General features: G+C 42.1%; 1 protein-coding gene across 1 annotated transcript in view; it reads left to right on the top strand.

Moving 5' to 3' along the window:
* Positions 1-445: 445 nt before the first annotated feature.
* XYLB (xylulokinase) overlaps positions 446-24,828 on the top strand; it is an 84,287-nt gene continuing 59,904 nt past the window's right edge. The window contains exons 1-12 of the mRNA XM_065629024.1: positions 446-501; positions 2,913-2,995; positions 3,877-3,946; positions 5,374-5,454; positions 7,332-7,418; positions 8,605-8,733; positions 10,255-10,320; positions 14,145-14,217; positions 19,927-20,045; positions 21,201-21,282; positions 22,278-22,318; positions 22,723-22,838. Coding sequence (XP_065485096.1) covers positions 457-501; positions 2,913-2,995; positions 3,877-3,946; positions 5,374-5,454; positions 7,332-7,418; positions 8,605-8,733; positions 10,255-10,320; positions 14,145-14,217; positions 19,927-20,045; positions 21,201-21,282; positions 22,278-22,318; positions 22,723-22,838 — 992 coding nt within the window. The 5' untranslated portion in view covers positions 446-456. The remainder of the gene's footprint in view (positions 502-2,912; positions 2,996-3,876; positions 3,947-5,373; positions 5,455-7,331; positions 7,419-8,604; positions 8,734-10,254; positions 10,321-14,144; positions 14,218-19,926; positions 20,046-21,200; positions 21,283-22,277; positions 22,319-22,722; positions 22,839-24,828) is intronic.

Raw genomic sequence — 24,828 nt, 5'->3', positions numbered from 1 at the left:
TTCTCTGGAGACATTCAAACCCCCCTGGACACATTCCTGTGCGATCTGCTCTGGTGACCCTGCGTTAGCAGGTGGGTTGGACTGGATGATCTCCAGAGGTCCCTTCAACCCCAGCCAGTCTGTGAATATCGCAACAGGACTGATACCATTCATATGTACATCAAAATTTCGTGAATTTATTTGGACTGCGGTTTGAAGTTGCTCCTTTTTTTTTGGGTTTTCTTTCTCCTCACCGGCGGTTACTGTGCAGCTGCTGTGGTGTCTCCTCACCGTCCCTCAGCACACAAGTGCTCGTCCCCGCCAGGTCTCCCGCCGCCTCTCCGTGCCGACCCGCCATCCCGCCCGCACCCAACACTCATTAACTCCGCCGCTCCCTGCCCGGGGAGGCCGGGCCTGCAAACCACCGCCCCCGCTCCGCGGGGCAGGGCTGAAGGGCCGGCCGGGCCCCGCCGCGCCATGGCCGCTCCCTGCTACCTGGGCTGGGATTTCAGCACGCAGCAGGTACCGCGGCCGCCTCCCCTCCGCCCCTCCGCTCCCCTCCCTCGGCTGACGGCGGCTGCGCTCGGCCTGGCGCCTTCCCGGGGCTGGGACTGCCCCTCTCAGGGCTCCGCAGCGCGGGGGGTGCGGGCGGCTACACCCCGCCGGGCCTCGGGAGCTGCGGGGGGACAAGGGCCGGGCCGGCCGCCCTGCTGTCCCGCTGAGCGGCCGCCGCGCTGCCCGCGGCACAGGAGCGGAACGGGCCTTCCTGCTCCGGGCCGCGGCCGCCGCGCCTCGTCTCCTCCGCCCAGCGGCGGGTTTGCTTGCGCGGGTTCCTCAGGCGGCGCTGGGGGCTCGCACGCCTGCAGCCTGCTGCACAATTCCTAGTGCTTCATGTGTTCTAAGGGCCGCCCGTGTCCTGGGGGCGTCCAGCACAGCGCGGGCAGGGGGGGATTGTCCCGCTCTGCTCTGCGCTGGGGCGGCCTCACCTGGAGCATCCACTGTGTGCAGGGCTGGGGACACGGGGTAAAGAGGAGATAAAGCTGCTGGAGAGTGTCCAGAAGAGGCTACAAAGTTGGTGAAGGGTTTGGAGGGGAAGCCGTATGAGGAGCAGCTGAAGTCACTTGGTTTGTTCAGCCTGGAGGAGACTGAGGGGAGAGCTCATGGCGGCTCCAGCTCCTCACAAGGGGAGGAGGAGGGACAGGCACCCAACTTTTCTCTTTAGTGACCAACGACAGAACCCGAGGGAATGGCAGGAAGATGTGCCAGGGGAGGGTTAGGTTGGACATGAGGAAAAGGTTCTTCACCCAGAGGTGCTGGACACTGAACAGGCTCCCCAGGGAGGTGTCACGGCCCCAACCTGACAGTGTTCAAGAAGAGACTGGACAACGTCCTCAGACACATGGGGTGAATTTTGGTGTTGTCCTGTGCAGGGACAGGAGCTGGACTTGATGATCCCTTCCAGCTTGGGACATTCTATGATTCTAAGGCTTCTGTGGGCCACAGTGCCTGACTGTTCACATGCCTCCTTCCCTTTGCCTGCGTAAGCGCATCCTTCATCCTTTTGTTTGTTCATCTCTTGTCTGCAGCTGTAGGCTGCATGTCCCCGTATGTCCTGCTTCCCCATCCTGCTAGGGGCGCATTTAATCGCGGAAAGGGCTGCTGTGGCCCTTCTCTGCACGCTGACTGCATGGACACTGCTCTGCCTGCGGCATCAGGCAGGCTGGGAGCCGGGATTTGCACCCGAATCCAGCTTGTCTAATGTCCTCGTGTGAGCCAAGGGTTGTGAACCTGGGTGCTCAGGTTGAAATCTTGATTTGTTGGCACAACTGGGTATTACTACACTGCGAACAGAAACTTTGTCCAAGTTGTGTGTAGGCCTGAATATGTTTAAAATAGGTGTGTGGGAATAAATCGCTTCGTTATGGCTGTGCTGGAGCGGGAAAAGATACATCCAGGTTAAGTTGATCAAGCGTTTTTTAAGGGGGCCATGCTGCAAGCAGAGAGCCAGTTAAGCTGCAGCGGGTCAGAGCCATTTTTAAGCCAGTACAGGGCATCAGATCAGTAATAAGTTATGCTAGTGCATAAATAATGGCCCTATGTTGGTCTGGCTAAAATGGAGTTGGCCTTGTTTTTTGAATACAACTCTTTGAGATGACTTAGTCTTTGCAGGTTTTTTGTCTGTTCCTTCAGCAGCAGTTTGCAGTTGAAATATGTGCAAAATGTGCACAACCTTCTTCTAGGTTGTTAATGTTTTCTTCTGTACTGAGTGGACTTGAGTGAAGACAGAGAAGGAAGGTTTGTGATACTCTTCTAATATGGGCTTACAATAAAGCTCAGCTTTATCGAGTTACCTCTTTGTGATGTTGCTTTCTATATGTTGCAGAAGCTCAGAATACACTTGCGTAATGTGCTCTGAGCTTTGCCAGACTGGTGGTTTGATTTACCATTTGGGGAGCAGGGAAGATTCTCAAGGTATCCTAAGGGTCTGTTAGGTTCCTTGGTAAGATAGAGGAAAAAAAAAAAGTAGAGGTTTAACCCCGCCCCCTCCCCCCCCCCCCCATATGGCATCTTTAAGGTTGTGTATTCTTTGGAGAAACTGGAAAAATTGGTAAAATTGGTTACCATGATGCAATCGACAAACCTGGTAAACTGCTGTTCTTTAGCGTATGCCTGCATCTGGATCTTGTGTGATTAAGGAGACAAAAAAATGAGGGGAGAAATGCAAACAAATAAAGAGACATGTTGCTGAATAGGTGGCATGCTGGAAATTAACATAACTTGTTCAATGTAAAATTTTGCCTATACTTTCGGCAAGTTTTGTGGATTGGGGTGATCTTCTTTCCCATTTTGTCTATGAGAATTAAATCATTCTGAGTTGGCAGTGTTATTTAATTATTCTTAGTTTTATTAACATCCTGTTTCATATCTTCTAGCTGAAAGTCGTTGCTATTGATGAACAGCTGAGAGTCATTTATGAGGATAATGTTCATTTTGATAAAGACCTTCCGGAATTTAAGTAAGACTTCTTGTGTTTTACTTGGATAATATCATTTGAAACTTTGGGGATTGGGGCAGGGTGACTGTTGCCTTTGTTGGTCTCATCGATATGTGTGGAGACATGGAAAAGTTCATGCCGTGTTCATGTTTTGTAGTTGGTGCTCTTGCCTTCCTTGGTATGTACATATGGCAAGAACTTCCAAGAGGAAATAAGTGGGAAAAAAAATCTACCCCAAAATATTATGTATAAATATATATATATATATATATATATTTTTTTTTTTTTCCTTTGGGACTTTAGACTTGTGGACATAAGTGGGTGCCACCTTTGTGTCAGGGTGGGCTGCTATGAGAACAGCAAGCAAATTGCATTAGGGGAATTTCTATAAAAGGCATTTGGAGACAAATTCAGTGGTTCCAAATATCACAATAGGATGTAGGATGACAGTATTTGTTCACTTCAGTTAATAGACTAGAACTTAAAAGTGTCATCCCTTGTGGTCACAAGTTTCAGTGAAGTACACTCATTTACTTAATGGTTTAACAGCAAAAATTGAATTTCATTTTCTAGATTCAAGCCACTAATGGTGACAGTTAGGAAATTTAGAAATAACTATGTATTATATGGAGCCAATGAGCATTGGAGTCTATTACAGACCTTACTTCAGAATTAGAGCCATTCTTTGCACGTTATTTACTTTGCAATTGGCTCAAACATCTCTTAACATCACTTCCTAGGAGCTGGCTTTTGCTTTTTCAGGTTTCAAAAACTGACGGTATCCTTGCTCTTAACATAAAAGCATTGCAAACTTACTTTGGTTACTAATAAACTTGAAGAACTTTGCTTGATGGGGAAAAAAAATGCTTAATCTACCAAGAGAAAATATCATTTTTTTGTAGGACTCAAGGTGGAGTCTATATTCACAGTGACAGATTGACAGTCACTTCTCCCGTGCTCATGTGGGTCAAGGTATGAACAAGCTTTATATATTATAGTTCAAGTTCTTCCTTGCTGTTATTGAAATGGAAATGTGTTCAGAGCAATAGTGAAACTCATCATTGAAATCAACAAAGTCCTTTTGCTTGTGTTCTGTTTCTTTTAAGTGTTACTCTGTGTCTTTGATATGCAAATATTTATGTTATCAACAAACCTTGTGGAAGTTGCTAACACTTTGGGATGTTTTTCATTTGTTTCTTCACTCTTTACTGTCATAGCATTGTATGCGTAGTTAATCCCTTCCTGACTTTCCCTCATTTGAAAAAGGCTGTTCTTTTTTTCCTCATTTTCTTGTTTCAGATGTCAAAGGAGCAGCTGTCACTTTGCCTGGCTTAAATCTGTGTTTTTGTAGCATCCACATTACTTGTGCTATTTTTTTAGAATAAGCTTTGGTAACCAATTGATGTCTCAGGTGATAAGTGGTTAAAGAGCAATTTATTCAGTGATTTCCAGTCACTTTGGTGTTTGTTTTGACATACAACATTCTTTTGTATTCTTTTAAATAGAAGGCCTTCCTTGCTTCTGTGCAGATTCTGCAACACTTGCTTTCACATGGTACTATGTAAATTTGTCTTACAAGTGTGATTTGAATAGTTAAGATATTTGAAAGTTCAAAGAACCCCCAGCTGGTGATCCACAGCAGCTGACAGAAGTTGGGTAAATTTGGTTGCAGTTGGTCTTTTGAACCTTAATGAACACCAATAGTTGTAATTATTACATTAATAATAAGATTATATGATGCTTCTTGGGAAATTTTGAAGTCCATGTGTCAAGATAGCCTGGGAAATGCTGACATGAATGAGACTATGCAAAGATGATAGATTAAGCTTTGGTTTTAAACTTCAGTAAAATGTGGCATGAACAAAGTTAACCTGGTGGCTTAAAGAGCTAAAATTCACTTCAATTAACCTTATATTAAAAAGACCATGAGTTTTCAGCTGGCACGGGGGTCAGCGGTATTGAGGATACCTAAAATCTTGCAGGATGGGGTGCAGGGTGCACCCGATTAGATTTCATCCATTTCCAAAAGTAAGAACAGAAGAACATAATCCTGCTTTGTGCCTGGCACTCTTAAAAGTGGCTTTTTAATGAATTGCAACTCTTCAACTCTTGCCTTTTATTTAGGTTTCAAATAATGGATCTTTGTGATTCAGCTTATTTAAAGATTTTTTTTTTTTTCCCCTCCCCCGTGTGATTCAACTTTTCTTTTATGGCCTCTTACTTAGTAAATTAATTTATGCAGCTTCTTGAGAAGTCCATAGTCATTAGCTAATTTTTCATTATCTGCCAATGAACTCTTATCTGTGATGACATGAATTTACTGTTTAATTCCAGAGATTGTGTGTATGCATAATTCGATAGCTCGTTACAGTCATTCTTGATTCTGTTTGTTCTCTTAGGCTCTGGATATGATTTTGCAAAAGATGAAGTCTTCGGGCTTTAACTTCTCTCAAGTCAGAGCTTTGTCTGGTGCTGGCCAGGTTAGTTTGTAAAGAAAAAAAATCAGTCTTACTATATTTCTTCAATAGAGTATAAGGTATAGTGATATGTTTCATTTAAATAATTGTATTGGAGAAGACCATAATGATATCAAGTAAGACCAAAGCTTCTATATAGTCATCCATTAGAAGGCACGTTGCTCAGGGGAACTTAAAACCTGAAGCACCCAGAGCAATCGCTAGAACGTAGTGGCAGTGGAGGATGAGGTTTACAGTGCAGTTGTTTAGACCAGTATAGTGCATAACTAGTTGGTTTCCTGTTGTGTGAATTCTCTGGTCATACAGATTCTGAAATGACCGTGGTCATTTTGAATTTCAGCATATCCAGATCCTTGTGGAAATGGAGTAGAAAAAGCAGCGAGGAGCACAGTTTGCTAAAGGCAAAGTAACATCCTGTTGAGCACAGTTTTTGTTGCCTGGGATAGACATCTGCCTAAGAACAACAAAACCCAAATTATGATAGTCTTCGATACTGAAATGGCAAAGATGCTGCCATGATTTAGCCTGTAGTGCACAACAGTGCCTTTTTTCTGACATTTATACAACCCATCCTAACATTTAGTCAGTCTCCTAGTACTCTGGTGACGATGTTCAGAGTGAGGACAGCAAGAAAGCGATAGCTAATTCTGACACATGAGGTTTAGGTTCCCAGAATGGTTCACAGAATGGTTGGGGTTGGAAGGGACCTCTGGGGATCATCCAGTCCAACCCACCTGCTAAAGCAGGGTCACCAGAGCAGATCACACAGGAATATGTCCAGCTGGGTTTGAATGTCTCCAGAGAAGGAGACTTCACAACCTCTCTGGCACCCTCAAAGTAAAGAAATTTTTCCTTATTTTTCTTGATATATCTGGGACTAATTAATCAAAACGTTTGCTGTGATCTCCATATTTCATTGGCTTCAGTTGAAAGTCTGTGCAAAATGTCTGAAAATCATAGCCAGTATCAAGGCTCTGTTATGAATTCTTTGGTGGAACAGAAGTTAGGGACTGCCAAGTAACCCCAGCTTGCTCATATGAAAGAAGTGCATTTCCAGATTGCATGTATTCCCTTTATTTTACCTGTCCTCCAACAAGACAGGAGTATCAACTTCAGATTCTTTCAGAACAGATTTCATTTATTACCCCTTCCAACCCATATCATCTCTCCCCTTTTTCTGTTTGAAGAGCCATGTCTTTATGCTGCAGATCACTGCAGAGGTGCATTAATGTGCCAGCATTTGTCCCAAAGAAGGGATAAACTTGGTCTCGATTGTCTGCAGAAATGGCAGAGAGATGTAAAATACGGTCTGGATGACACTGTGGTCAAGTACTCTGTGCCCAGGGGATTCTGTGTGCACTTGGTGTCATCAGAACTATGTGTGGGTCACTGGATGGTGCTTTGCAGTTTGCCTAGGGCTCGTGCAGGTGCAGAACTAGAGGTGCCTGGCTCGAGGAAGGGAGATGGAGCTTAAATAACCTTCTCAAGATTACAGTTTGTTAGTGGTGACTGGAACAGGCATGGAGCTGAAGAATCTGGCGGCTGTACTGAAAGAGCACAGAATAGTCTTGGCTGTGAAACCCTGGCTACAGCTCAGAGAGCCCTCAAAGAAGTATCTGATGCCATTAGCAGTAGAATAGTAGTTCCCACTAGAAGATGCTGTGGTTCAAAATCGTCTCTTGATTCCTGCATTTTCTGATTTCGTATATGCTTTGCTTAATCTTTAAAGAGTTTTAATAGGGCACTTGATTTGAAAAGTTGCATTTTTTTGGTCCTAGTTTGGAGAGAGTTCTCTGTCTAACCTTAGAGTTAGAAATTCAGATCAGGATGTGAACTTCATGGCTTGGGAGGGGATCTCCAACTTTCTGTGCTTTCTACAGCAACATGGAAGTGTGTACTGGAAAAAAGGGAGCATCCAGATTTTGAAGAATGCATCATCCAAACTGCCTTTACATCAGTCGCTAAAGGTAACGTGCATAAAAGAGCCCTGAAGGGAGAGCAACACTGTCCTTTTTCTGATCCTTACACATGGCTTTTCTTCTTGCAAACCTTTCCTCTTGTTTGGCCAAGTTTCACGCCCCTGCAGTGTAAAGTGAAATGTATTGGTTATTCCATCAGCTCCAGGGCTTTTGACATTTCCTCTTCTGAGTAACAGTATTTGCTGCTTTAAAAGCTTACAGGTGCCAGTGGGGGTCCCAGAATCTTTCTGTGTCAGAGTAACAGCCTGTTTTACAAAATGTAACATTTTTGTAAACAACCTGTAAATATTTTACTTTTAAAAATATATTTGTATTTTTTAAAAATTGTGGTGGAAAATAGTATTGCACCTGACTTTCCTTGCAGTGCTTGTGATTTAATTAGAAAATATTTTTTTTTAAAAAAAGACCAGTTTACACTAATCTCTGCTGTGTGGACGCAAACTCGTACATTGTTGAACCTCAACATTTTTTGTGTGTGTGTGGTTGGTAATTTTTGAACACAGACTTTTATTTAAAAATAAAAGCGGAGAGGAATCAGCTTTCCTCTTGAAGACCCTTACCTTCTTTACTTCACGATCAGAAAGGGCAGTTGTATGTTTAAAGGGAGACATTTGTGTAACTGATCTGTTAAATGATTAGTTTTGGAAATATCTGTGCGAAACTCATGGAAATGAAATTAAAATACTCTCTGCTGATGTACTAAGCCTCAGTTGTGTTTCCAAATGGTTATGCCAGTCATCGAAAAGAAATCTGTTAGTAGAGCTGTGGAAAGATAATGTGATTTTTTTTTTTTTTTTTTTTTTTTTTTTTTTTTTTAGAGAGGAGTTCTGAAAAGTGGGGCTGAACTTGTATAAAAGGGCCTGGGGCTTTGGCTGCCAAAGGAGTGGACTTGAGACATCATGCTGCACAGTATGTGAAATACACATTGTGCTGCAGTTTATATCAAGTCAGAGCAGAAAAAGCCTGTTGCGTCCCTCTGATGTGAAGTTTGGGTTGGGCTTTTCACCACTGACCGACGTGCTGCCCAGTATCCGCTTTCCTGTAATTATTGAGACCAGAAGACATGTCAGAGACCTGAACTGTGAGCTGATACGTAGGGCTGCTGTGGTGCTATGACTCTAGCAGGGACTTCTTAGGGGTCAGACTTACTAATGACAGATATTGTTCATTGCAGGCTTGTTTTTCTGTCAGTAACAGCCCCATCTGGATGGATTCTAGCACAGCTTCCCAGTGCAGCGCCCTGGAGAAAGCCGTGGGGGGAGCACAGCGCCTGGCCAGCATCACTGGTTCTCAAGCCTATGAGGTGAGGAGTAGACAGAAATGAAGTCCTCAGCGGTTTCCTCAGAGAAGCAATTCTGCCTTTGCAGTGGTACCACAGCAGAAAACTATCAGCCATTAACTATGAGAGTTTTTGAAGAAACTTCAATGAAACTTTGCTTTTGCAGTAGTTTCACGAAGAAAGATGCGTGAAGTTTAAAGTGAAATTAGACAAACACTGAAAATGTTGTTGCAGGAAGCAGCTGGGCTGAGCTGTTGCATTTGGCCAGTGTTCCAAAATAGTCTTTGGTGCCTTGCTTATGATGTCAGGGCCTGGTTCTCCCCTGGGTGCTCCTGTGCAGCCACATTTCCAGTGGGATGCCAATCCAGTTTGTGCTACAGGTTTACTTGTCATAGTTATCATATAATCAGAGAACATTTTTGGTTGGACCTCCAAAGCTTATCCAGTTCAAGCCCTGCCATGAGCAGGGACATCTTCACCAGCTCAGGTTGCTCAGAGCCCCGTCCAGCCTGGCCTGGGATGTCTCCAGGGATGGGGAATCCACCACCTCTCTGGGCAACCTGGGCCAGGGTTTCACCACCCTCAGTGTACAAAATTTCTTCCTCATGTCCAGCTTGAATCTCCCCTCTTTGAGTTATGACCCCCCTGTTTGTAGATCACTGCTCTAGGTTACTTCTGCAATTAAAAGATTGGCCTTTTAATGTTCCCTGAAGGCTAACAAGCAGCTGTTGGCCTAAGAAAAGAGGGTTTTAGGAGTTTGGGATGCTATTAGAGATTATTCTGTCACTCATGTCTTCTTCCTGGCACTTCCCTCTCATGTAACTGTGTCAATGAGCTGTGCAGTGGGAGTGGGGCTGCCTTCCAGGCACCTCAGCACCTGGCTGCTCTTGCTGTTCGTTCAACAGAATAAGGCTCTAACATCCCAAATTGCTGATTCTGTTTTTGAATCATCATGCAAGGTTTGTAGCCAGTGTTAAAATCAGACTTTGCGTACCACTAACGATTTATTTTTAACTTGCTAAAGGTTAAGGTTTCAGTGGTAGAAGTTTTCAGTGTTTTGATATAATACATGGATGAAAAATAATTATTCTTACAACTGCTTTTTTGAGTATGAAACTTCCTGCTTTACTCCCAATTCATCTGCCTCACAGAGGTCCATAGGTATAGGACCTATACCTCCAGAGGTCCATAGGTCCATAGCCTAAATCCTTCTGAGGATTTGAAGACGGCATTTGAATTGTGCCGATTCCTGTGAACAGAGTGAGTGTGATTCATGCCATTGAACTGTCATTTCTGAAAGGTAAATTATGGATGGTAATGCTTTTTCACATGCTTTTTTTTTTTTCAAAAGGTGAGCAAAATTCTCATAATGAGACTACACGTTATAGCCTGTTCAGTGCAGATTGCCTGCTGCGCACTGACTTTCATCATGCATCAGGCAAATTAAATATCCAAAGTGCAATGTACTGAACTCATTACACAGAGTTAATGATTATTGACTCCATTTAAGGTTTGTGTTTCTAAGCATTTGCATTTCTTTCTCAGCGTTTTACAGGAAACCAGATAGCAAAGATTTACAGCCAGAATCCTGAGGTCTACCAGCAAACTGAGGTTGGCTCAAGTTCAATACACTTATTGGAAAACATAGTTGAAAATCTTTCGAAATGAATTTTGTGGGGATGTGAGACTTTCTTTGCTAAAGAGTATTTTGATTCTTTTGTTTGATTTTAAGATTAAAATTGAAAATTTCATTATTTTTTATTTTGTTAAATTATTAGTCACTGGGCAGATAAAAATCGAGCATCTGTTCAGTTCTGTCTTGAATGTTACACTTAAGACAGTGGGCTCCACTGGATCTCACCTTTGTGGAAAAAGTTTTAAAAAAGAGACTTTAATTTGGGCGGTAATAAATTGTGTGTACAGCAGTTCTAATGCAAGTGAACAGTTAAGCACACAGTTGAAATTCTCACATTTAAAACCGGTCGTTTGCATGTGGAAATGTGATTGCTCTGCCATACCACGCTGGCATTCTTGCAGATGTGCGTAGGAAAAAACTGCAATCGATGCTATACTTTTTTCATAGTTTTTCCCTTGAGGTGCTACTTTGATTCTATTACTGCAAATGAATTACACTGTGTAGCTGGTTTCCTTGTGATTTTTAATTTTCAGAAACCAGCTTGCGGTTCTATTGTTGTTTCAATTTGTTGAGTCTGCATCTGGCTGTGACCGAAATGCCATGGTTTGAAGCAAGGTGAAAACTCCATGGAAATACAATGTAAATGAGGGAAGGGCTCCTGTCCTGTGATTAGAATATGCCAAACATCCAGACCAGTGAAGTCAGGCTGCTCGTGTTTTTGTATTACTGCAATTCTTGATAGCATTGATCATAATTTTTTGGTGGTTTTTAAAATCTGACACCTTGGGGACTTCTTGGGGAAGTGAGTTGTGAAGTTGTATTTTGTGGGACAATGCTTTTTTCCCATTTCTTCTAAGTACGTGTTCTACAGCCTGTATGGTAGTAGGCGAGGGGGTGAAACAGAACACTAATACAGTCTGATCATAAGCTTAAGACTAAATTTGGAGAAAAATGGATTAGTGGATGGGAAGTGGGTCTGTGGAATGGAGAATTAGTCAGACCAAGCTCAGGCTTTGAGGGCTGGTTGCACCGATGGCACCTTTTTACCAATAAAGAATCATAGAATCATTTTGGTTGGAAGAGACCCTTAAGATCATCAAGTCCAACCATAACCAGAGTCTAGCACTAAACCATGTCCCCAAGAACCTCATCTACGCGTCTTTAAAACCCGTCTAGGGATGGTGACTCCACCACTGCACTGGGCAGCCTGTTCCAGTGTTTCACAATATGCAAGAAGTTGTGTTCAAGCACCCATCTCCAAGAAGGGCCGGAAGGATGATCCTGGGAACTACAGACCTGTCAGTCTAACCTCGATATTGGGCAAGGTCATGGAGCAGTGGGGTTTATGAAAGGCAGGACCTATTTGACCAACCTGATCTCCTTCTATGGCAAGGTGACTCACCTAGTAGATGAGGGAAAGGCTGTGGATGATGTGTACTTAGGCTTTAGTAAGGTCTTTGACACCGTATCCCACAGCATCTCCTGGAGAAGCTGCAGCTCATGGCCTGGATGGGTGTATCTGCAATGGATAAAGAACTGGCTGGAGGGTCGGGCCCAAAGAGTTGTGGTGAATGGAGCCAAATCCAGTTGGCGGCTGGTCATGAGTGGTATTCCCCAGGGCTCAGTATTGGGGCCAGTTCTGTTTAATCTCTTTATCAATGATCAGGATGAGGGGATCGAGAGCATCCTCAGTAAGCTTGCAGATGACACCAAATTGGGTGTGAGTGTTGATTTGCTGGAGGGTAGGATGGCCATACAGAGGGATCTGGACTGGCTGGATGGTTGGTCTGAGGCCAATTGTATGAGGTTTAACAAGGCCAAGTGCTGGGTCCTGCGCTTGGGTCACAACAACCCCAGGCAGCGCTACAGGATCAGGGAAGAGCAGCTGGAAAGTGCCTGGGGAAAGGGATCTGGGGGTGTTGGTTGAGAGCGGCTGAACATGAGCCAGCATGTGTCCAGGTGGCCAAGAAGGCCAAAGGCATCCTGGCTTGGATCAGGAGTAGTGTGGCCAGCAGGACCAGGGCAGTGACCGTCCCCCTGTGCTGGGCACTGGGGAGGCCAAACCTTGAATATTGTGTTCAGTTTTGGCCCCTCATCATAAGAAGGACATTGAGGGACTACAGAGAGTGCAGAGGAGGCGATGAAGCTGCTGAGGGGCTGGAGCACAAGTGTGATGAGGAGCAGCTGAGGGACCTGGGGGTTCAGCCTGGAGAACAGGAGCTGAGGGGAGACCTTCTGATCTCTGAACTGCCTGAAAGGAGCTTGGAGCGTGGAGGGGGTTGGTCTCTTCTCCCAAGTAACAAGTGATAAGACGAGACGAAATGGCCTCAAGTTGTGCCAGGGGACGTTTAGATTGGATATTAGGAAAAATTTCTTCCTGGAAAGGGCTGTCAGGCATTGGAACAGGCTGCCCAGGGCAGTGGTGTGGTCACCATCCCTGGAAGTGTTTAAAAGGTGTTTAGACGAGGTTCTTAGGGACATGATTTAGTGCCAGTGTCCAGTTATGGTTGGACTCGATCTTGAGGGTCTCTTCCAACCAAAATGATTCTATTCTATTCTATGATTCTAATGACAGAATACTTCTGTGCCCGACTTGATTTTGGGGACTCTCAAGAAGCTCTTAGCAGCCTGGCAGTCTCAATGTTGTATGGAAGGTGGATGTTTTTCCTTCTCTAGGTCAGCTTGCTAAACTGGCTGATTCACAATTTAACTTCATCCTTTTCCTTCCATTTCAGGCAACTGGTGCCCACTGGGGCACCGCAGCAGGTAGGCCTTCGTTATCTAAGCACAATGTGATATATTCTTGAGGAGAGATGCATGAAGAACAAGTGCGTCGTTTTCTGGCCATTATAACCACCTCTTAGAGCTCTGGCTATAGCCCGTCTTTGAATGCTGCGTGAAGCAGTGGTTTTGTGATCATTAATAAAAAACCTCTCGCTGCTGGCTTGCTCCACCAGTAGAGACTTGATTCCGATTAGTTATTGGGTGACCATCATATTTGTTTCGGGATTAGTGAGAGCACACAGTGAGGAATTTGTCAGCTTTTATGCCAGCTTCTCAGGAATGGATAATACTTGATCCTGCAGAAATCTTGGTGGTAGCTGGTTAACTTGGTAGTTTTTCTAACAGATCTGTAGTGGAGGTGAGTTTTTGTGAGATCAGTGCTTTGTGTCGTGTGGTGGGGACATTTTTGGGGCAGTACTAGAAGCCCTACAGCTGGATTTAACGCATTGTTGGAATACACCCTGAGGCAGAGCTGCAGGGAGCGGTTCAGTGCAAAGCTGATTATTACCAGCTCCTGGGAATGTTATAACTCCTGGGAGGTCTGGGCTCTCAGCTGGGAGTATGAGTTCATGTAAAGGTCCTGGCAGAGCCTTGCCAGAGCTGCTAAAAACCTGTGCTCTCAGTCACCCCGTGCATTTCCCCTTCCGTCAACGTAAAGACTTTTTTTTTTTTTTTAATTTTAGTGTTTTTCCTTGACATGTGATGCTGTGATACGCCCATGTTGGGAATTAATTTGTGATAACAGAGAGTATGCTAATATACTAGGTGTATTTTGCATGTTTCAGAATGCAAAGCTATTAACAGCTTTTATCATGAGGTTACTTTTAGGTTGATATCTGCTGTGTTACTTAGGCAGCAAAATAGAACCGAATAATCCTTGTAGCTGTATTTCTGTGTGCTTTCTGTGCCTAACATTAAGCATCTATTAACATTCGCTGCTTCCAATTACTTAATTATTTACTTTCTCTGAAGTGAATACTTGATGAGACTCACTATGTCACACTTTTTCTTTCAGAGAATCTCCTTGGTTAGTAGTTTTGCAGCTTCCCTTTTCCTAGGAGCTTATGCACCCATCGATTACAGTGATGGTAAGTGTGTGGGCTTTTTTCGTAGTAACAGTTCAACAAGCAAATTTTTCTTTCCTTTCTCACCTTGCATAAAAGGAGGGCAAGGTCTCTGCTATTTATTTTTAGCCTTTAACACAAGTATATTAGATTTTAAGCTAAGTTACTCGCTTTAATTTGTTGCTACTCTTGATAGTGCTGTCAGCTGTGCTTATTTATCCTCATCATACTAGGATTCCCATTTCTACAAAATAGAAAATATTCTGAAATGAAATTGTACCTTTTCTCATTACTTTATGATATATAGAGAAATGTTGAAATGTCTATTTAAAGGCATGAAAAACTTGGGGATTCTTTAGCTTGACTTCATAGTTCTGATGTTTGTTCTTTCATTTTGCTGGTTCAGCTCTGTGTTGTGCAGGACGTCAACAATATGTGTATTGTGATTATTTTTCCTCTCACCTAAGTGGAATATGGATCTGCAATAGAAATATCTTTTCAAAATGGACCACAGAAAAAGCATAAACCAAGCAAAAAAATCCTGAACGTAGTTAAAAAAAATTAACCTTCCATATCTCTCTTATTCATCAAAACAAAGACAAAAAAATGACAAGGCTAGTGTCTCTCTTTTCTGTTGTGTGTTATCTCAGTTATCCAGCTTTTAAATGGCAATTTTAAATGGCAATTACAAAGGAAAGCATTTTCCTGGGAGCTGTGCTGTTATTTCTAAATAGCATTTTTGACTCCTGCTCTGAAACTAAAAGAAGATATATTTCAGAGCTGAAAGGTTAGATAACAAGGCCCTCAAAGGAATTTTTGCATTATAGAGCCATAGTTGATACCCACGTGTTAAGACCAGCTCATTTTTTCTCTTTCGTTGTTCTATCAAAGCTCATAGAAAAAAGCAAGACACCTCCATTTTAGCTAATGGACAACTTCTCCAACATCAAATCTCCCAGTTGTACTTGAGACCCTAAAAATTGCAAGGCAATCCGTGCTTATTTTGCAGCAGTTGTGCGATGATTACATCTGTCTCCTGGTCCTGTTCTGTTAGCCATGTATTTTCACAGCTGAATTTTATTTCTTCGTGTATTATTGGCAACAATAAGTCTTCAGAGATTTGCACTTTGCTCCTTAGTGGGCCCAAATACTGAGCACTTGAGGCACTCAGCAGCGCACGGATCTGCCCCATGTGCTACATTTCAAAGAGAGATGGTGAGACCTTCAAGGTGCTTTTTCTGATAAATATGTTAATTTTTTTATTTTTCAATGAAAGTGAAGCATTTCATTCAAATGTTTAAAATTATAAGCATTTTTTTTTTCTGGTAATGTTACCTCTGCCTTTTCTACTTAGAAGCAAGTGGGGAAAGCTGTGCTGCTTCAGTTTCAGAACATGAAAATTTCTGTGTTTGGTTGAAAGCCAAAACATTTTAAACTAAAGAAAATGGAAATTTGCTTCATTGGAAAATGTTGTTAGAATATGTATTGCATTATTCAAACAGCTTTGGGAGAGCCTGTTCTGTTACACCTCTGGATATTTACAGAACTTGAATAAATGTTATCTACTGTTCAGAGCATGTAAGATTATTAATTTTTTTTTTTTGGTGAAAAAAGAGAAGAGAACTAAGCAGGATGTTATAGTTCCCTTTAAAAGACAAAAGATTCTTGGGCATTGTAAGCTATATTTTGTCTCATTTGTTCTTTCTTCTGTTAACGTAATGAGAGAGAATTCTAATTCCAGTAATAAAATATAATTATAATGTATGCAGTAGTTATTTGCATCCAGCTGAAAAACTTGTTTTCTTGTCATTTATGATTTCTTGCAATTCACTTGATCTTTTACATTGCACCTGTATATTGTAGTTTAAAATGCATTTCTCAAAATAATGTTCAGATAATAGACCTATTCTTCATTTCTGTACGTTTAACTTCAGGTCATATTGTCTTTAAAAGACTCTGTCAAATTGTTTAGCTCTGCACAATAACTTATCTCTTTACATTTGCAGTTTATTGTAGGAAATGTGCTATTCAGTTTTAGGATTTTCTTTTTTCTTTTTAAAGGTCCAATCTTGTAAGGTTCAAATCACTCCTTGTGAATAGCTGAACACCCTGGGTGATTGATTTAAAAAAAAATCAAATTACATTCTGATGGAATGAAGAATGATTTTCATTTATATTGTGCAGAAGTTAAAAGTAAGATACATTTGGGACCTAAACAACTTGAACACTTGAGGCATTGTTCCTTTTAGAAGACACCTTAAAGAGCAGCTATTCAGCTCTTGACCTGGAGAAGCTTTATCTTTTGAAATGCTGTTCTAAGAGCCTTAGGCAAATCATAGCTTAGCATACTTGTTTTTGTTGTTCTATCAAACAAAGATGCTTTGAACTGAATTTTCTCCTACTGTAGCTTGGGAGGTGGCAGCAGTTCCACTACTTGAGTTCAGCTCCAGAGCGCTGGAACACGGGCATACTTAACTGTTTATAAATGTACACAAATATTGATATTTAATTTGTTGATTCATAAAACCAGTTAGTCTGCGTTGTTTGGTCTTTGTAATGACTTTTTAATATTTTTTTTTCCGCCCAGCATTGTGGCATGTATATTTTTGTATATGTAGTAAATATTAGCAAGGCCTGATTGCGCTCCTGGTCATTTTATGTTAAAAGTCAGTGGTGCTTGCAGGAAAATACTGAATGCTGTTCATCCACGTATTGCCCCTTTCCTCTGTCCTTACGAGACTGTGGCCTTGGTCGTTGACCTTGGTTGCTGATGAGGGTTCCATTCGGAGTGACAAGTCAAAGGACTGCCTTTGATTTTCTACTTATTCATTCATTTTTTTTTCCTCTCTCCTTAATTCTCAGATCGTTACTTGTTAAACTTCGCAGCGTAGATCATGACCAGAGGTGCTGGAGTTAGGAATTCGCTGAGCATCACTCCCTGTATAATCAAAGGAGAAACAGAAGTTGTTCCAGGGAGCGTCCAGCTCTGGTTTTTATTTTCCACCAACTAGAGATTCTTGTGCAAGTGCCCCCAGTTGGATGGGATGAAGCCAGGGCAACAGATTAATGGTTCTTGTAAAATAGTTGTTTCACATCTTTTAAATGAGTTTCTGAGCGTGGGGTAAATTAGCTCATCTTTCTTTTCTCAGGGCATATTTAAAGTCTTTGTGCAGCTATATCTACCAGTCAATAAACTGAAGTGTTGCTTCTATATAATAGAAACTTAGACCTTTTCAGATATAAAGGTCAGCGCTTTTCCTGTTTTATGCAGAAAGGATTGGAGGCTCTCCTTATGTCTTGCAAAATTGCATTGGAGGATACTGGTTAAATATTTCTCTAGACTTTCCGTGGAGGAGGGAATGATTCAAAAAAAAAAAAACAAAACAAACACAGAAAACAACAACTAATCTTTCTCTAGTAAAATTTCTATTTATTTAATGTTTCTGTTGCTTACTGGTTAATTTAATTTAGCGAAGGAGTTCTTGATCCTTTAAATTTGGGACTTTTCCAGGAAAATTTTTAGATTTAGGTTATTTACTCATAGAAAGCCTTGTTATGCCCGAGAGCTTGAGACACGAAGCTGCTCACACCCGGTGCCTCCGGGAGGTGCAGACAGTGATGCTGGGCTCAGTTTACCCTTGGAGGACTCAATTTACCCCTGGAAGGAGAGGCTGGCCAGATTTAAGAGTGGCTTCATGTAGGGGACTGAGAGAACCTGGAGTAAATCTTGCCATCTTTCCTTTTCTGTGGGTGGTAGCGATTTTGAGAGCAGAAAAGGGAAATGCAGTTTTTGTCTGTGGGAGGCACGTTGCCTTTCCGCTCTGTCAAATTCCTGCTGTTGCATCATAGGCCAAATAAAACAGTGTGTAGTTTAAGTGTGTTTAATTTGCCTGAAATGAGATTGATTTAATTTAATATATTTAATTCTGTTTTATATGTTATTAAGTGTAACCCAGATATCCTACAGTTTGGCTTGGGTTATTCCAGTGTCTCAGCTGGGACGTGCAATGCTTTCTGTTTATCACACTGTGTGAAGCTTTAGGTCCAGACCTTGCTCATGCTGCTTAGGATTGGACTGCTCAAATAGATACTTTATTTCTACATTTTATTAAATTCATTATCAAGCCTATGTGAAAAAGGCTGCTGGGAGGTGATAGGGTGGGTTCATTTAGAATGAGAGAATTGTTTGTGGTGAACCCAGTTGGCGGCCGGTCATGAGTGGTATTCCCCAGGGCTCAGTATTGGGGCCAGTTCTGTTTAATCTCTTTATCAATGATCAGGATGAGGGGATCGAGAGCATCCTCAGTAAGCTTGCAGATGACACCAAATTGGGTGTGAGTGTTGATCTGCTGGAGGGTAGGATGGCCATACAGAGGGATCTGGACTGGCTGGATGGTTGGTCTGAGGCCAGTTGTATGAGGTTTAACAAGGCCAAGTGCCGGGTCCTGCACTTGGGTCACAACAACCCCAGGCAGCGCTACAGGCTCGGGGAAGAGCAGCTGGAAAGTGCCTGGGGAAAGGGATCTGGGGATGTTGGTTGACAGTGACTGAACATGAGCCAGCGTGTGTCCAGGTGGCCAAAAAGGCCAACAGCATCCTGGCTTGGATCAGGAGTAGTGTGGCCAGCAGGCCCAGGGCAGTGACCGTCCCCCTGTGCTGGGCACTGGTGAGGCCAAACCTTGAATATTGTGTTCAGTTTTGGCCCCTCATCATAAGAAGGACATTGAGGGACTACAGAGAGTGCAGAGGAGGCGATGAAGCTGCTGAGGGGCTGGAGCACAAGTGTGATGAGGAGTAGCTGAGGGACCTGGGGCTGTTCAGTCTGGAGAACAGGAGCTGAGGGGAGACCTTCTGATCTCTGAACTGCCTGAAAGGAGCTTGGAGCATGGAGGGGGTTGGTCTCTTCTCCCAAGTAACAAGTGATAGGATAAGAGGAAATGGCCTCAAGTTGTGCCAGGGGACGTTTAGATTGGATATTAGGAAAAAATTCTTCCCGGAAAGGGTTGTCAGGCACTGGAACAGGCTGCCCAGGGCAGTGGTGGAGTCACCATCCCTGGAGGGGTTTAAAAGGTGTTTAGATGAGGTCCTTAGGGACAGGGTTTAGTGCTGGAGTTAGGTTATGGTTGGACTCGATGATCCTGAGAGTCTCTTCCAATTTGACTTCTTTCCTTTTTTTTTTTTTTTTTTTTTGACTTCTAAGCCCTTCTTTTGTAATTTCTGAGGAAGGAAACATTAATATAGAGGAGTATTAGTCAGCATGGATTTAGATGCTTATATGATACTCTACTTAAGGGTAGGATTAGTGTAAAGCCGCAGCACCCAGGGGGGAATTTCTTCATTGTTAGGCCTCAGGTGAGCATCTCACACCATCGAGTGACATTGCTGCGTCACCTTTAGATAGTTTTAGTGAAGTTTTTGTCTGAGGTTGAAAATTTGGGGAGGAGTTGATGGGGAGTTATCCACGCTCTTCCTTTTGCTCTTAATTTGGGAATAACTGCATTGTCCAGTGCATTGTGCATCAGAGAAGTCTTTTTCTGTTACCTGTACAGGTGCATGCTTTCCAGAGGCTGAATCATCAGTGTCTTTTGTGCTTAGAAGAGCTGGAACCATTCTCTTATAACTCTAAAATATGCATCCTTAAATTTTCTGTTGCCTGCAATGAGGTGGAATTTTCTGTTACAGTACCGTCTTGTGTTTAATGCTAGATACCTTTTGTTCTGATCTGTCTCGTAGGTTCTGGTATGAACTTGCTGCAGATTTGGGAAAAGGTGTGGTCAGCGTCCTGCCTTGATGCTTGTGCGCCTGGGTTAGAGGAAAAACTAGGATGCCCTGTGCCATCCCATTCAGTCCTGGTAAGTGCCTTTCTAGAAAGAGTTGTAAGCAACGAATGGGACTTTGTGCTGAGAGTTCTGCTAATAGCACCATCTTGGAGTGTATTTGTGTGTGCGCAGGCATGCGTACAGTTATCCTCAGAGCTACGCTGCTGGATTTAGTATTTCCAGGTGTGTTGTGAATATCCATGCCAGAGCAGAAACAGAAACCTTTGAAAACTGCTGTCTGTCATAGCTTTCATCATTGATCACTTGGGGTTCTTGCATGATGAGAAAAGTTTTGGTAGATGCTCCAGTGATAAGAATCTTTGGGCTCACCCCTCATGCCCACAGACACCTGGTCACTGCAAAGCTGTGCACAGTGTTTATTACTGCAGAAACAGAGCCCAAGATTTGCATTTCTTGATAGTGACCTGGTTTTAAACTCTTTGTGGAGTTAATCAGGTAATCTCTGTGAATAATTTGGTATATTTAAAGCTCCTCAGTTCACGTAGCATAATGGTGAAATCAAATCAAGCCGCACATCTCGCAGAGTAAATGAATTTAGTCTTACTACCCAGCACAGAAAGAGCTATTGCTTTAGCTGGTGCACATGTAAGACAGTGTAAATATCCATCTGAATTTGGTGCCAATCTTCTGTAATGGAGAAATAATCCTTATAGATGTCCTTCTATTTTTTATGGATAGTTTTCTTCTGATTTTTCTCTATGGCTATCAAATGTGACTTAAAACAATACCATTCTTGACCCCTAAAATAATAGGGGTCATATTCCAGGATTTGATGTTGTGTTGTATATTAATGTTGTGTTTCCTCTTATGTTTGCATTGAATTTCTAATTTCTGTATATTAATATTCATGTATATGTGCAAAATAGATGGATGTGTTTTGTGTTACTTGATGTGAATAACTGGAGAGAGACTCAGAGCTAAAATGCTACTATTTACTTATCCTCTTTCAAAATCTAATATGAGGGTATTTCTGTGAGGCTCTCAACAACAAAAAAAATGGGGTTCAAAATCTTGAAAATATTCATTCCTACCTTAAATACACAGAAATTATTTTTACGGATGCTTCAGGGTTTATCAGTTCTATGTTACAACACATTGTGTCATACATGGTGAGATTATTTTCCATTTTTTGAGATTTTTTTCCTCTCTTTTTCCTTCTTTCCTTAGGGGCCCATTTCTCCATATTACAGTCAGCGTTATGGGTTTAGCCCAGACTGTAAAGTAGTAGCATTTACAGGAGACAATCCAGGTGAGATGATTTAAATGTATAAGATTCAGTGAATATGATTATGTATGTACGAAAACACCAGATCAATCTGATTGATTTTCAGATGCTCCCTATACAGTGAAAGAATATCGTGTTTATCAGCATTAATACCTTTTTTTCAACAGCATTCCATCACTGATTCTTCTGAGATACAGACATCTTGCATAAACTGGGGCTGACAGATGAATTCTCTTTTGCATAGTAGTAGAGATGACTTAATTTGCTTCTTGATAACTTCCATTTTGGTTTGCCTGCCCCTAAGGGGCTATTCTTACTATGAATTGCTAACACTTAAACTTAGAAAATATGAACTTAAAATTGCTGTTGCATCTTCTCAAGCAAAAAGGTGGAGATGGACCTCATAGGCTTTCTGTTAAGAATTAGAGCTGCCCTTTTGTCAGACTGATCTCAGTATAAAGGAAGGTGTTAATTTAGGGTCAGTTGTTTTGAATCCTGGAGACTCTTTCAGTGTAGAACAAAGTTTCTCAAGACTGTGAAAATAAAATACCCGTATTACAGTAGCATACGCAGATTTTTTTTTGTTTGTTTGTTTTACATTCATATTCTGGAGATGTTTAAACACTGCATTTCCCAAAAGTCCAGTTTTTCTTCCAGAGATTCAAATCCAGCTTAGTCCGATAAATGTGAGTAGCCTGATGCAAGTGGGAGGTTTCTCCTTTGAAGTGTGGTGTTAAGCAAGGATCCACTGTATTTAAACCCCAAATACACAAAACATTAGAGAATTATGTGGTTGTATCTTTTGTGTTGAGCGTTTTGATTCTGTTAAAAATCACTCCCTCACCCAAATGTTTTGCCCATCTTTTACAGTGTATAGGTCAAGGTGATCATGAGTGAATTTACCGTTTATATTGTACTTTGAGATGGTGAATGTGATGTAGTATGATGTCTTATGCAGCATGCTATAATTGAATCCAAAGAGTAACTTTCTTTCTGGTATTCTGACCCTTTGCTTTCAGCATCGTTGGCAGGGATGAGACTTCAAGAGGGAGACATCGCAGTAAGTCAAAACTTACTCCCAGAAACTGTCCATACCCCCAAATAAATGAAATATCAGATAGCTATAGGTCATCAGTTAAATTTATCTGCTAGTGTTGATTTTCTGTTTATTGGATTCACACTTGCTTTATTTCTATCAATCTGTAAGCTGCCTGAAGGATTTTAAGTAAACTCTTGTGACTATTTTTAAGTAATGCTCCAGACATTAAAACCTACGTCTCCATCTAGGATGTATTTCAGTGACGTGACAACCCAAGTCAGAGCTAGCTTCAGCACGAATCCAACTGACTTAATGTGTAATTTAAAAACAATTAGTGGTAATAACAAATGGTTTTAATTTAATTTCTGTATTGCTTTCCATGCACATTGTGATAACGCTTCAATTATTTTTTTTCCCCCCTCCAGATCAGCCTTGGCACAAGTGACACATTGTTTCTGTGGATCCAAGAACCAACTCCTGCCTTAGAAGGTCATATCTTCTGCAATCCTGTTGATTCTCAAACATATATGGCACTTTTATGGTAATATCATTTCTTTTTTGCACATCTGGGATAAATAACATATATTTCTTTCTCTGCGATAGTGTTTTTTATTTCTTTTGCAAAGTGATAATGAATAGAACACTCCACATTCTGTACAGTATATGGCAATCTACTGCTGAAATATTTGCATCAACGTTATATCATTCCTACTGTTTAGTTTGAGTAACTGAAAGTGCAGAGTTGCGGAGAATAAATTCTCATGGCAATAAAAACCTGAAATTATTTTACATATACATAGAGCCAGTTCTCTATGAATCTAAGGTATAATAATACATTTAATGTACAGGAATAACAATTTTCTGAAATATAATAACGTGAAATGTCAGAAGCTTGACCAGGCTGTGTAACTTCTGTGCTCTTCTAGCAGTCCAGAGGGGACATAACGGGGCAGGTGGAGTGCTGCTCAGGGATGTATTAAGCTGTGCATGTGGAAAAGACCGAGATCTCCAGAAACCCAGCTGAGAGAATGATCCTCATGGTAGCTTTTGGCTGCTGGGATTCAGGAATTGTTTGGCTCCTTGCCATCCTAGTAGGTGGAAAGATGGCCTGAAGCTGTGTTTTCCCTCACTGAGTCACTGCATTCAGGGCAAAAACTTCCAAAAGAGGTCATAGTGCTTAGGCAAATATTTACAAGTCATATGCAGATAAACTTTTTGTCTAAATCTGCTGGATTGTAGATGCTTGTAACTTCAGCAAAGCTCAAATCTGCCCTTTAACTGTAGAGTCTCACCTGTACAGTAAAAAGATGCTGTAGCTGACAATGGCAACCGTGCTTGTGAAGTTGAGTTAAAAGCGCGATGTCAAGTGTAAGTTACTGGGTTTCTTTGTATGATTTTCCAGCAGTTGGTTGTTTTTGAAGTTTTGCATTCAAGTTTCTCTTCGCCCATTGTTTTTCCCACTTCTACTATGTAGAAGAGCTATATAAACAACCTGCTTGTAATAGGAAAGGAGATGCAGAGGCATTTTTCTGAATAACTGTTATACTGCCATTCTTTTACTGCAGCTTAACATTGCAAAAGGCTAAACCTGCCTTTCAGAACACGAAGTATTTCTGTAGCCGTGCAGATATAAGGAGTTCCTGTCCCCTGGAGTTAGTAGGAGACTTACCTGAGTTAGTAGAAAAGAGTACCTGAGCTGCCAGGCAGAGTATTTGCACAGAAAACTCGAGTAACTTCAGCTGCTGAGCAAGTTTAATAATTTCCTTGCCCTCTTTCTGGATTTTTCTGTGTTTTTCCTGCTGAGTTGCCCTGATAACTCTCTGTGCTGGAGAGTGTTCAAACTGCGTTCCTCTGGGTCTGAGTCCAATGTTGCAGTATTTTGCAGGAGTGTTATATTCACAGAGAAAGCAAAGGAGGTGACTGCATAGAGGGTACAAAGACCATAAACACTGAACAGATGCATATTTGACAGCACGATTTGCTGGCAGTGGACCAGGGTGGGTGTCAAGAGGATGGACCAGATTCTTCTCAGTGGTGCCCAATGACAGGATGAGGGGCAACGGGCACAGACTGAAACACAGGAGGTTCCATCTGAATATGAGGAGAAACTTCTTTCCTTTGAGGTGCCAGAGCCCTGGAACAGGCTGCCCAGAGAGGTTGTGGAGTCTCCTTCTCTGGAGACATTCAAACCCCCCTGGACACATTCCTGTGTGATCTGCTCTAGTGACCCTGCTTTAGCAGGTGGGTTGGATTGGATGGTCTTCAGAGGTCCCTTCCAACCCCAACCATTCTGTGATTCTGCTCTTCCACCAATGTGTACCATGCGTTCTCCAGCGCTTTGAGCTTCAGGAGACGGCAGTAAGTCAGGCAGTGGGCTGAACTCTGTTCGGAGATAACCTGGGTTTAGCATGGCCTGCCAAGCTGGGTCTAAGCTTGCTCTCTGGAAAGATGTATACCAGCATCTCTGCTCTGCATTCCTCAAAACATCCTGTAATGTTTGTTTTCTCTCCTATCTAGTTTTCTACCTCTGC

The sequence above is a fragment of the Caloenas nicobarica genome, chromosome 2, assembly GCF_036013445.1.
Source record: "Caloenas nicobarica isolate bCalNic1 chromosome 2, bCalNic1.hap1, whole genome shotgun sequence".
Lineage (NCBI taxonomy): Eukaryota > Metazoa > Chordata > Aves > Columbiformes > Columbidae > Caloenas > Caloenas nicobarica.
This window is presented reverse-complemented; position numbering and strand designations above follow the sequence as displayed.